The following is an 11,570-nucleotide window of genomic DNA, read 5'->3' as shown; positions in this document are numbered from 1 at the left end:
TATTATAATTAAAAGTATTATCAGTTTGCAACGCTATATTTTTGTTAATCGAAATAGCGAAGCTTCTCATGTGCAAGATAAAAGCGATTTCGATTAATGTTAATAAATAATTACAATTACAATTACAATTAAATAAAAAATTTCATAAATTTAATAATAGGTATACGAGTAACGGTTTATATCGTTATATATTTTGTTTATTGTATAATAATTACCTTCGTAGCTTACCGGAACCGGATCAAAATTTAAGCGCGCGAACAATGCTCAAAATGGCGACCACGTGACTGACGTGCTCGGGATTCGGGATCGTCGTACGGGCTGTACGGAGTTCATGTTTACGTTACCCATCTCTAATATTTTTGCAAAACCAGTTGTTCGGAACTACCCGAAGATTCACGAGGATTCTGAAATATGAGGTTACTGTCCATGCCGATATATACATCGTTGTGCAAGAGCCAGTGTGACGGATAAGTGTGATAACGATAATTAAATATTTGTAAGTCTCGAGTCTTGTTCAGCTGTCTGCCCGAGTCGCGCGTATCGTCCGTGTCGTCGGGGAGATCGCTGGCAAAATTGCTGGAGGAATAACCATCGAACGACCAGTTGTCAAACGTAAATGCGTATCGCGGATCCTAACCTGTAACGGACACGCGCCACCGTGACGCGCGGCGAAACGGTGATGTGAGCCCGTGATCCTCGCGCTCGCCGCGAATTGTCGCGAATTTGCGACGCCGGCCGGCTCGCCCGATTCCCTTGCGTAATTCCGTCGGGGCCGAATTGTGACGCGTCGAAATTGCCCTCCTTCGAACAACACTCTCCGACAATCCCTCCGTTTGTCATCCTACCTTTTGTTTACCGTCGTTGGCGGTTTTGAGGTTATGTCGTCGGTTTGCCGCAATTCACACGCGTCGTGACATTGAGGATGTCTCTCGCGTGTCAGTGAGGGGAGTCTTTTGCTTCGAGGCCGGTCAACGGAACGGTTGTTCTCTTTTTAAATGCCTGACACATCGAAAAATTGTAAATATCATCGATATCGATTGTCCCGTACTGTATCTTTCGCGCGGGAGTTAACCTCTGCGTTGCGGTTTGACGGGGACCATGTTGCCGCGTTTGACAGGACTCGCGTGTCGAGATTTTAGCGCACTTCTGGCGAAAACTCTTATCGGGTTCCTTCGTAGGAATGTGCTGTACAATAATTTATTTTACTTAGTACAGTGTATGATTTTATACACATCCCAGACAGCATTATGTCAAAAAACGGGACGTCTTTTAGACGACTTTTAGACGTCTTATGTCCCGCTTTTGGACATGTGTGCTGTCTGCAGCTGTCTGGGCACGTATGTGTGTGCATATACATTGCGCGCGCGCGCGCGCGCACACAATTATGAGATTTAATATAAAATTTTGTTACGCGTTGAAATCCGACGAGAAAGCTCGACGAGAAAGATTTTCAAATTGTTGTTTTAAACGTATACATATTTGCAGATAAATAATGGCGAATGCAGAATCGCTTGCGGAAGTAACAGACGTTGTACAAATTCTACGGCAATGGGAGGAAGAACATAGCTCACCAACTTACGATCCCATTCCTGTTCTCGAGAGATTAGCGGATATAATAGAACTCGAGACAGAACGTTACATGAATGTGGATCCAGATCCGTTCGACGAGAGACATCCGTCGCGCACCGATCCAGAATGCAATTTCGGACATATATTGAAAGTTTTATTTAGAAAGGATAATTTCATGACGAAGGTAACTATATATAGAATTGATAAAATCCGATAAGAGTATATATTATAGCATGATACGTATTACATTTGTTTCTTTTGAATGTAATTGATATAATAATATTTGTGAATTTAAGTGAATCTTGCTTTTATCACAACTTTAAAAATATTCGACGCGGAATTCTACACTATTTTCTATTGTAATGTTTAGTTAACTCAGCTTATTTAGTTTGCCCTTTTTGAGTAAAGCAGAAATTATTGCTGTATTATTTTTATGATAAGACAATCGTACAAGTTAAGCAGAATTTGCTTGATAACAATATTTTCGTTATCTACATATTCCTTTGAAATTATAATGTCACACCGTGAAATGATATTTTTAATAATATATGTTTGTTTCAGTTAATAAACGATTACTTGAGAGACTCATATTGGACTCGGGCGGGAATAACTGGTAGAGACGTCAGAAAACTGAACATTGCTGCCTGTCGACTGATGCTAGATATACTCCCAGGATTAGAAACCTCAGCAGTATTTCAGCCAGATATGGAAGGTCTTATACACAGATTATTTTCTTGGGCAGAAAAAAGCATCGAGCCATTACAGAGCTACTCGACCGGCCTTCTGGCCGCCGCTATGGAAGTGCAAGACATAGCTACAGGATTTAGAGATCAAAATGCCAAAATGGTACCACTAATGTTGCAACGGTTGCATAAGTTGCAGGAGAAGGCGCACGAAGATCGTCAGCAGAACGTTAGGCCGTTTGCTCATGTTGGACAAGATAAGAACAGCGTCACCGATTGCGATGGCAGAGACATCCCCGAGAAGCGCAAGTTACGAGACAAATGGCAGAAAAACGGAGTTATGAAAAATCAAGAGTCACTTTCTTCCGATGAGAATAATACGATACACAATGACGTGCCAGCCACAAAGAAGAAGAGGAGCAACTCCGGTTGTGAGACGCCTGTGAAGAACAGCGAACTCTATCCCGAGATCATGTCCCCACCTCTGTCCATCCCGAAAGCCGCGATCAATCTGTCAGTGACACCATCCAAGCAGAGCTACAGTTTACAGCCGACAAGAATCGCTGTGCCGGCATCCGTCAGAAGCAACTTGCAAAAGTCGTCCAGTCTGTTTCAAAGTTCTTACGCGCAAATGACACAGGCAGAGGGAAATTCAAATTCTTCCTGGGCCGAGACGAAATCGCGTGTCATTGGTAGTATTCAAATGCATCCTCCTACACTGGCGACTCGGCAAATGCTGGTTTTGCGATACCTGACGCCGATGGGCGAGTATCAGGAGTTTCTTGGCCATGTGTTTGAACACAACGCTCTGGACTTGATACTGAAATACATAAACGTGCAAGAGACTAAGGATTGCAGACTCGCTTTTGAGGCTCTTAAGTACCTCGCGTCCTTGTTGTGTCATAAAAAGTTCTCAATCGAATTCCTAAATGTCGGCGGTTTGCAAAGGCTGTTAGACGTGCCGAGGCCGAGTGTTGCGGCGACAGGTGTATCTATATGTCTTTATTATCTTGCGTACTGCGAGGATGCTATGGAACGAGTGTGTCTGTTGCCGAAACACATAATATCCAATCTCGTGATTTACGCATTGTGGTTGTTGGAATGCAGTCATGATTCTGGACGATGTCACGCGACTATGTTCTTTGGCTTTTCTTTCCCATTCAAAGTTATATTGGAAGAGTTTGACGCACGGGACGGCTTGAGACAATTGTATAACGTGGTAAGGAAACATTGATCAGTGCTTATGCTCACTAAGCAAAATGAAAATAAATTTAATGTTTATTTACCTATTTAATTTAAACCACAAAAATTGTTCATTGTGAAAAAGATAACGGAGCTCACATTGAATTGTTTTTTGCTCGATAAAGTAAAATATAATTAAATTCTGCTGTAGATATCGGTTTTGACACTTTTAAATCCTGAAGAAGACTCGACTCTAAATGACGATGAAGAGTGTGCATCGAGGCAGATTGTACGACACGTAACTGTTGCTTTGAAGAGATACATGGAAGCGCATTTGCATTTAAAAGCAGAGCAATTGCAACGTGCGGAAAACGTTAGAGCTGAACGCGATACATGGCAGCCCTCATTACCACCCTACAAGGTAAGGATAAGCAATTAATTATGCATTTAAAGGAGTTTTTCTTATCTTATCTTATCAGAGTGGTAAAAAATGAGCAATTTTGTGAACCACGCTTTATAATTACCTGAAACGATAAATCTCAAAGTGTTTCTTATCTTTTAACGGATCATTTATTTAAATCGCGTTTAATTACTTAAGCAATCTTATTCTAAAATACGATTTGTGCCCATAATTACATTCTTTTTTTTTGTTGTAAATTGTTATATTTTTATATATTTGATGGATATACATTTTTGAGGCACGTTTATTGTTCTAGGCATGCAAGTTGAGTAGCGAGGAAGTTCAAGCAAAAGTAGAGGTACTCCAAGAATTAATGTCAGTTAGAGCGATATGGCCACCAGTGGAAGAGCTTTATCGTTTAGGTGGTATTACATTGATTTTGCAAATCATAGCTTATGCTCGCGAATGGAACTATAGTGGACGGTGAGTGGACAGTGTAAATTAACACATATCTACATTAACAAAAGTTTACCGGATCTTTGTAATTTTGTGTTTTAAAGTATATATTATATCATATATATGTAATATCACTGATCTCTATATAACATTGGATGGTGTATGCTATGCCGTCCAGTGTTATATAGAGATCAGTGATATTACATATACAAATACACAGTTAGGAGTTTTGGAATTTCTAAATAATTTATATTTTTAGGGTACATACTACTTCTAGTGCAGAGACGGTCAGATCATGTTTGGACATTATCGCAATTTCTTCTGTTGTACCAAAAGTTATGTTGCTGCTATGCGAAAAAGTCGACATGCCAGACATGTCGGTGACGATGGCGATTAATCTTTTGCTAGCCGCAGCTGAATGTGAGATTATTGCAGATCCTGATGTACAAAGAGCAGCGCTTAGAGCTGTAATTAATTGTGTATGCGCTCCTATAAACAGAGTACGTTTTATTTTATATAAATTATTCTCTCAAATGTATGTATATAATATTCTTAAGGTGTTCTAATTGATGATATTTGATGACTTTTTAAGGTCGGAGGAAATGTAGCTAGATATTCTGTAACTGGATCTGCCAAGAAAAAGAACGTTCACAATAGCGAAGAATTGATACAAAAAGTATGGGAAAGCGTTAGGTCGAATAACGGAATAATGGTATGTATGTGTAATCGTGTCTTAAATAATTATCTGGATATGATTTATATAAAATTATTTTTTTTTTGTAACAGGTGTTACTGCAATTAATGATGGTGAAAACACCTATTACTGATGCCGATAGCATACGAGCGTTGGCGTGTCGTGCACTAGCTGGACTAGCACGTAGTGAGAAAGTTAGGCAGATTATTAGCAAGTTACCAATGTTCACGAATGGGCAAATTCAGTCGCTTATGAAAGATCCTATCTTACAAGAAAAACGTCAAGAACATGTTATTTTCCAAAAATATGCTCTCGAATTAATGGAAAGGGTATCTGGTAAAGCGAAACCAACGGGTGCAGAATATGAAATTTCCTTAGTCAGTTTACATAGGGTAAGCTGCTTTTAATTTACATACATGCACAAGTTATCCCAAAACAGCCGCACATTTTCCAATTATTAATTCTTTGAAGTTAACCTGTTTTTAGCATCTTCAAAATATCCGGCATTTATCTTTTCTACGTATTTATTTATCTTTTCTTGCAATTATTCTTGCGATGTTTCTGAAACAAAATGATTTTTTTATAGGCTAATGTTGTAGCCCAAACGAGAATACAATATAATGAACAACAACTTAACCATTTAATATATCAGCATCTCATGTCGAAGGGTTTAACTGAGACGGCTAATGTATTACACAGAGAAGCAAACTTGGAATCATCCGCAATTATGAAACCTGCAATAACATATCAACCTTTTACATACCGAAATCCTGTAAGCGTAACTGTAAGTTAAAATGGTGATCAATAAGATCGTTTATAAAATTTAGATAAAAGATACATATGTATATACATATATACGTTCTTTTTTAATAATTATAAAATAATAAACAATTAACGCTTTTGTATAAAATACACATTACAAATATCGAAATATTATTTTTCTAGCCAAGAAATAGTTTTTCTCCAGGTGCCCCTGTCAATTTATATAATACAATTAGATGTGCGCAAAAAGAAATTACTTGTAGAAACAATACTACTCCCACATCATCTCGATTTATATCCCATACGGGCACCGGTTCATCTGTGAATAATAACATCCGATTAAAGCTCGCTGATTGCCTGAATCAAAATGTTATTTCGAATAATGCAAATCAGCCAATTAAATTACAAATTAATCAGAAGTAAGTTGCGTATACTTTCTTCAACATGTTTATAGTCGATATCTTGTTTTTAAACAATTGTCGTTATGTTGTAGGAAATCAATTTCGTCCGAAAAGCAGCCAGCTAATCTAGTCATTCCAGCTAATTATCAATCTATGATACAGCCTCAATCAAATAGCTGTAGATCTTTACAGAAACAGATTTTTAGAGATCCCGGAAGTGGTGGAGGACATGGAGTAGCTAGCTCCAACGTATCGGTTACTCTCGATTCTATTATCACGGAATATTTAACTAATCAACATGCTCTCTGTAAAAATCCTATGGTAACATGCCCGCAATTCAATCTTTTTGTGTAAGTAATATTTTCTATTTTTAAAATAGCTATATAATGTGTAAAATGCGATTATTTCGGTTTTGTTTTATCTATGTACTTCAATTAATATTGTAGACCACACAAATGTCCAGACCCGTGCGCAAAAAATTCTACACCTACGAATGTAACAGTGAGATTAACGAGACGAGCATTCGGAATGGATGGTAGAAGATTAGATAGAAAACACATTTATAGCCGTTTCTGTCCTATAAAAACCTTTCGGCCTACCGATGTGGGAGGAATATTTACCTGTTGTACTTTCTCGGTAAGTTTTAATTTATTTTGTAAACCATTCTGGCTTTTGTAAACTATTGTTTTATATATCTCTTTTTAATTGTATCTTTGAATGCAGCCTTGCACACAGTATCTCATTTTGGGCACTCATGCTGGAGACGTCAAAATGTTCAATGTCCAAACAGGGATGGAAGAGGGAAGTTATAATTGCCATGAAACGTATGTGTATCACATGGAAAGTAATAAGCGTGGTAATCTTTTGTTGACCTCCACTGCTTGGAGAAGTCCTATGTCAGTGCTCTGGGACACGGGAGCGTTCTTCGAAATGAAAAATGCCTTCGACAACGATGAATATATTGAATTTAGCAAGTTGCAAGATAGAATAATCGGTACCCAAGGAGAGAGCGCGACGGTAAATACATATGCACTGACTTTATTAGCATTTAATTGTATTAACCGTATTGCATAACGAAAATAATGTCGTTTACGTTAACAGTTATCAGTAGCGCTTTATATCTAACTTTCCAGTTGCGTTATATCTTAAAAGATTTTAATAAGTTTATATGTTCTATACACTTTCCATCATAGATATACGATATAGAAACTGGAAGCTTAATAAAAACCTTAACGCCATCCATTTCAAATCAATATACTAAAAATCGGGCAACCTTTAGTATGAACGACGAGTTGGTACTTAGCGATGGCATATTATGGGATGTTAATTCAGGCAAAGAAATTCATAAATTTGACAAATTAAATCAAACATTAAACGGAGTTTTTCATCCAAACGGGACTGAAGTTGTATCTAATACTGAAGTATGGGATTTGAGAACGTTTCACCTACTTAAGACAGTTCCCACTCTCGATGACATGGAAGTGATCTTCTCACCGGTCAACAATATTATATATGCAGTCTCGTTAGATCAAGACAATGAAAATGATTCTCATTATTCGACTTCCTTCAAGACTCTAGATGCTTTAGATTATAATAATATTGGTAAGAAAGAAGCATTATTATAATACAAGAAACACATATTATTACTATTTAAAAGATAATGTAAAAATTTTTTTAATTTTAGCCTGTAAATTAATTTCATATATTAATATTTTAGCAACCTGTGATGTGAAAAGAGGAATTTATAGTCTCGCCTGCAATAAATTTGACACTCAGATTGCGATAGTAGAAAACCTGGGTGAATTTTCCAGCATACAGGAATCGTGTGCTAGATTGTACGATGTTGGAAGACGAAGAGACGACGAGGATGAAGCTGACGAAGACGATGAAGAAGATGATCTTGATGCCAGTGATGACGATGGTGACGATGATGCGTCAGACGATAATAATGCAGATGGTAAAAATTAATATTTCATTTTATTATTTATCCCTGAGATATATCTCAGTGTTGTTCCGCGAGTGTTATAAATTTTTATATATTTGTAAATTACATTGTAATGTTCTAGTATGACACTAGAATTTTTGTTTGTATTCTGAAAACAGATGGTGATAATGCAGATACTGGTGGAGACGATAATGGTGATGATAACGATCAGAACGATAGAGAAAATAATGAAGATGGCGACGACGATGATGATGGAGATACGAGTGATTCTGGCGACGATAGTGCGGATTACGATCCCAGTGTCGATATTAACGATCTATCTGAGGATTTCTATTTGTCGGATGAGGATCTGGAGATAATGTTTTCATGAATGTCATTAAGAAATATAATTTTGTGCATATACATATATATACATACATATATAATAAGTATTAAAAAAGGAATTCTATCGTGGTTATTAATTGGATATTCTAAATGTACATTCACAGATAATTTCTCCCATTGTAATTTGAATGTTGATTTTACGGGGAAGAAAGTACATGTCTGTACTTTTCAAATTACAGATGATTAATTGTAAATGATTATTATGAATCTTCTGTTTGATTATTGAATAAAAAACCATGTTATATGTTCTTTTCAATCATACGTTAAATATTAGTGGCATAAAAATATTAAGGCTGTATATAGGCATGACAACTAATGTAATTTCGTGATTTGAGTCACTTAACAAAAATATAAGGAAATTTTTTAATTTGCATTAATATAAAATGATTTTACAATTTTTTCACTTGTTTCTTAATCATGAGTTGTTAAGCTACGGAAGACTTGTGATATTCGTTAATTACCTACTTTTTGGAATTCCCAAATATGGATTTGAGAACGTCCTTGTATGACTCTTATCAACATTATTGATCATTGATTATTATTGATACATATTGGTATTGATTATTTTCAACATTAGGAATATCTAATAATAAGTAGTAATAATCGATTGAGAAACAAAAATACCGTCAAGTAAAGTTGATCATTAACTCCTTCTCCCCTTTTCTTATTCTCTTTTTTTCTTCCCTTTCTCTTTCCCCTTTGTCCCCTGTCTCACTCTTTCCCTTTCACCTTTTATAAAAGAATTATGTTATAAATTACAAGCTTTTGTCGTCATACATGCTTTATATAATAAAATAACCTTTTAAAAGAACATGAATTGTATTTGAGACATAGTAACTACTTACACTAATTATTTAATTTAATTTCTGGTATTACATTAATTCTGTTTTCTTTTTTTTAATGACTTTTGCGACTTAAATGCTTCGGGAAATCAGAAATAAAAGAGGAAGAGCTATTAATATGTTTTTAATTTTCCTAATGAGAATAAAACTTTAAAAATAAAAAATACCGTTTAAATGCTCATTCTAAACAATAATAGAGCATTATCAAATGCTTAAAAAAATGATTATATTCCTTTATTAAATAAGAAAAATATAAAATACAAAAGAGTTTGTATTTTCTCATCATTTTTTTTTCTATTATCTAATATACTATACACAATACATCTCTTTATATAGAGAGAATAGAACATACGATGGTATGTAAAAAAATTTAATAAAAACAACACAAGAATGTAGGAAAAATTATTTTGAAAAAAAAACCATTACTGTAAACGAAAGAAAATTGTAATTTAAACAGTTTTGGTTTTCTTTATTGCTCAGAAAACTGGAATAGTTATCAAATATATATCATATTAGGTCATAACTGTAAAGGACTCAAAATATTTCAATCTGAATCTCTCTCATGTGAATAAATAAAATTGCAATCCATTATTTTATTTAACTATATTAAAATTAAAAAAGTACATTGAAAGCTTTCATCACCTATGACCAGTTTCAATAAGTAACGAATCTAATAAAACTTTTAAATCTTCAGTCAATGAAGGCTCGTACACCCATGCTGCAAGATGGAGCATCTTCCAAGAGTCTGTATAATTGTGAGCAACATTTTCAAGTAATTTGCGTTTTAATTTAGCTTCCACGTGATATGCTTTGTATATAGTTTCTGCTACCTCACCTAAACATTTTTGAAGCATACAGTAATATTGTATTACGACAAAATTAATTTTATTCAACAACTCAATTATAATCGAAACATTGTAATTATCACTTATGTACAAATAAGTTTCTAGTAAGCAAATTGATAGCAATGTTCTAGCATTTGCCAACAGATTTGAAAGGAATATAGCGGATTAGCATAGAGTGGCATAGACTATGTTCTTATTAAGTTTTCATTCCATCAGCAGAGTCTGCCAACATTATTTAAATAGTTAATCATAAAATAACAGATTTTCTACTTGGTTTCTGTGATCAATTTGCTATCATATTCTGTTAAAAGATTACATTTCTGCTGGCATTCTACGCAAAATTTACAGTGAATGCTTTGCAAAGTGCGTTTTTAACAAATCTAGCTATCTAAGGTTGTTTCTTACCAAATTTCGTTGTCGGCCATGTTATAAACAATTTATCTGCAGTTTTATGTAAGGCTGTTACACTGATTAGTTGATGTTTAATTTGATCTAAGTTTCCAACTATGCCATCCTATAAATAAAGTTACTTTCAATTACTTAGATTGATAAACACATATGTATATAATTCTAAGTAAAGTAAAATGTCAATTACGCCAAAACGATGTTGGCCAGTAAAAGTGTAAAAATATGAAATAATGCAGTAAGAGAGTGCTTAAAGGAAACATTTACCAGATTATCACAAATATTTTCTAACTTGTCACATAAATCTTGTAAATTCTCGGAATAATTTTTATCACATTTTTCCTGCGTTATGTCTTTTAAATAAGCGACTCCTAGGAGATGAAGCTTGTTCCATTGCTGTATATTTGCATGAATATCCGCAGCTAAATCACGTACAAGACGTGCGGTCCCTGTTAAATTTCTTCCTTGAAATGACTTAGGCGAGGTTAAATCTGTAATAAATTCATTTCAATGAAACAGGGATAAGATAAATAAAATGAGCCATTAAAAATTCTACCATATTTCTTCGTTAATATTTAATATTTATAAATTCTTATAGTCATCATAAAAAAAGAGTTGTAATTGACAAAAGAATTGACAAGTTTCCAAAAGTCGATTCCTTATAATTCTATTTGTAAGTTTTATATCTAAACTTATACATTAAGAATAAACTTACTGATAGGAGAAAACATCCTTTTTTAATTGTCATAAAGCTACAATTATTGCTCTACACTTTACATATATCTAACACGAGTTCGACAAACAAACAATGATTCTACTTTTGCTCTACACTATTATATTCATCATTAAACGAGTTATTTGTTTATAACCATTGTGTATAAATATTATCGCAATTGTTAAGCTGTTTCCCTATCTCTCTTTGAATTTTAAATTAAAAATTGTAGAAAAGAGGTTAGGTCTTAGGTCATTATAAAATTATAGACAATGTCCGCTGGCGCCTCT

General features: G+C 34.8%; 2 protein-coding genes across 10 annotated transcripts; one reads left to right on the top strand and one right to left on the bottom strand.

Annotated features, from left to right (window-relative positions):
* Positions 1–261: 261 nt before the first annotated feature.
* On the top strand, positions 262–8,732 carry Mahj (LisH and WD40 domain-containing protein mahjong). Of its 5 annotated transcripts, none has more exons than XM_071712458.1 (16): positions 262–416; positions 1,486–1,753; positions 2,131–3,471; positions 3,646–3,855; positions 4,151–4,317; positions 4,550–4,790; positions 4,883–5,002; positions 5,077–5,376; positions 5,571–5,768; positions 5,930–6,165; positions 6,240–6,497; positions 6,594–6,783; positions 6,871–7,164; positions 7,341–7,749; positions 7,865–8,104; positions 8,251–8,732. In XM_071712458.1, the coding sequence occupies exons 2-16, from the start codon at positions 1,493–1,495 to the stop codon at positions 8,460–8,462; spliced, it is 4,677 nt and encodes a 1,558-aa protein (XP_071568559.1). In that variant the 5' UTR covers positions 262–416; positions 1,486–1,492; the 3' UTR covers positions 8,463–8,732. The 5 variants fall into 5 exon arrangements, with proteins under 5 accessions (XP_071568559.1, XP_071568560.1, XP_071568555.1 ...); XM_071712459.1 differs by having other exon boundaries at positions 267–496; positions 5,571–5,756; XM_071712454.1 differs by having other exon boundaries at positions 269–496.
* Positions 3,513–11,531, bottom strand: LOC139776039 (cyclin-dependent kinase 2-interacting protein-like). Of its 5 annotated transcripts, none has more exons than XR_011718996.1 (8): positions 11,284–11,531; positions 10,836–11,059; positions 10,569–10,677; positions 9,961–10,153; positions 5,622–5,718; positions 5,401–5,545; positions 4,559–4,779; positions 3,513–3,848 (listed from the first exon to the last, which is right to left on the bottom strand). XR_011718996.1 is itself a non-coding variant. In XM_071712460.1 (4 exons), exons 1-4 carry the CDS (start codon positions 11,297–11,299, stop codon positions 9,957–9,959), a joined length of 546 nt encoding a protein of 181 aa, XP_071568561.1. In that variant the 5' UTR covers positions 11,300–11,530; the 3' UTR covers positions 9,892–9,956. The 5 variants fall into 5 exon arrangements, 1 of the variants encoding a protein (XP_071568561.1); XR_011718998.1 differs by lacking the exon at positions 3,513–3,848 and adding an exon at positions 9,101–9,205 and having other exon boundaries at positions 4,215–4,779; XR_011718995.1 differs by lacking the exon at positions 3,513–3,848 and having other exon boundaries at positions 4,215–4,779.
* Between the last annotated feature and the right edge of the window lie 39 nt (positions 11,532–11,570).

This window comes from Temnothorax nylanderi, unplaced genomic scaffold, assembly GCF_030848795.1.
Source record: "Temnothorax nylanderi isolate EJ_2023f unplaced genomic scaffold, tnyl_v1.0 TNYL_tig0110_pilon, whole genome shotgun sequence".
Classification (NCBI taxonomy): Eukaryota; Metazoa; Arthropoda; class Insecta; order Hymenoptera; family Formicidae; genus Temnothorax; species Temnothorax nylanderi.
Note: the sequence above shows the minus strand (reverse complement) of the source record. Positions and strands in the feature narration are given on the sequence as shown.

Excerpts from the sequence above, each read along its gene's own strand:
- Mahj (XM_071712458.1), top strand. The coding sequence starts at position 1,493 with ATGGCGAATGCAGAATCGCTTGCGGAAGTAACAGACGTTGTACAAATT. Across the intron at positions 3,856-4,150 it reads CCTCATTACCACCCTACAAG|GCATGCAAGTTGAGTAGCGA; the intron begins GTAAGGATAAGC and ends TTATTGTTCTAG. Across the intron at positions 4,791-4,882 it reads TATGCGCTCCTATAAACAGA|GTCGGAGGAAATGTAGCTAG; the intron begins GTACGTTTTATT and ends TGACTTTTTAAG.
- LOC139776039 (XM_071712460.1), bottom strand. Across the intron at positions 10,678-10,835 it reads AAAATATTTGTGATAATCTG|GATGGCATAGTTGGAAACTT; the intron begins GTAAATGTTTCC and ends CTTTATTTATAG. Across the intron at positions 10,154-10,568 it reads ATGGCCGACAACGAAATTTG|GTGAGGTAGCAGAAACTATA; the intron begins GTAAGAAACAAC and ends AAAAATGTTTAG.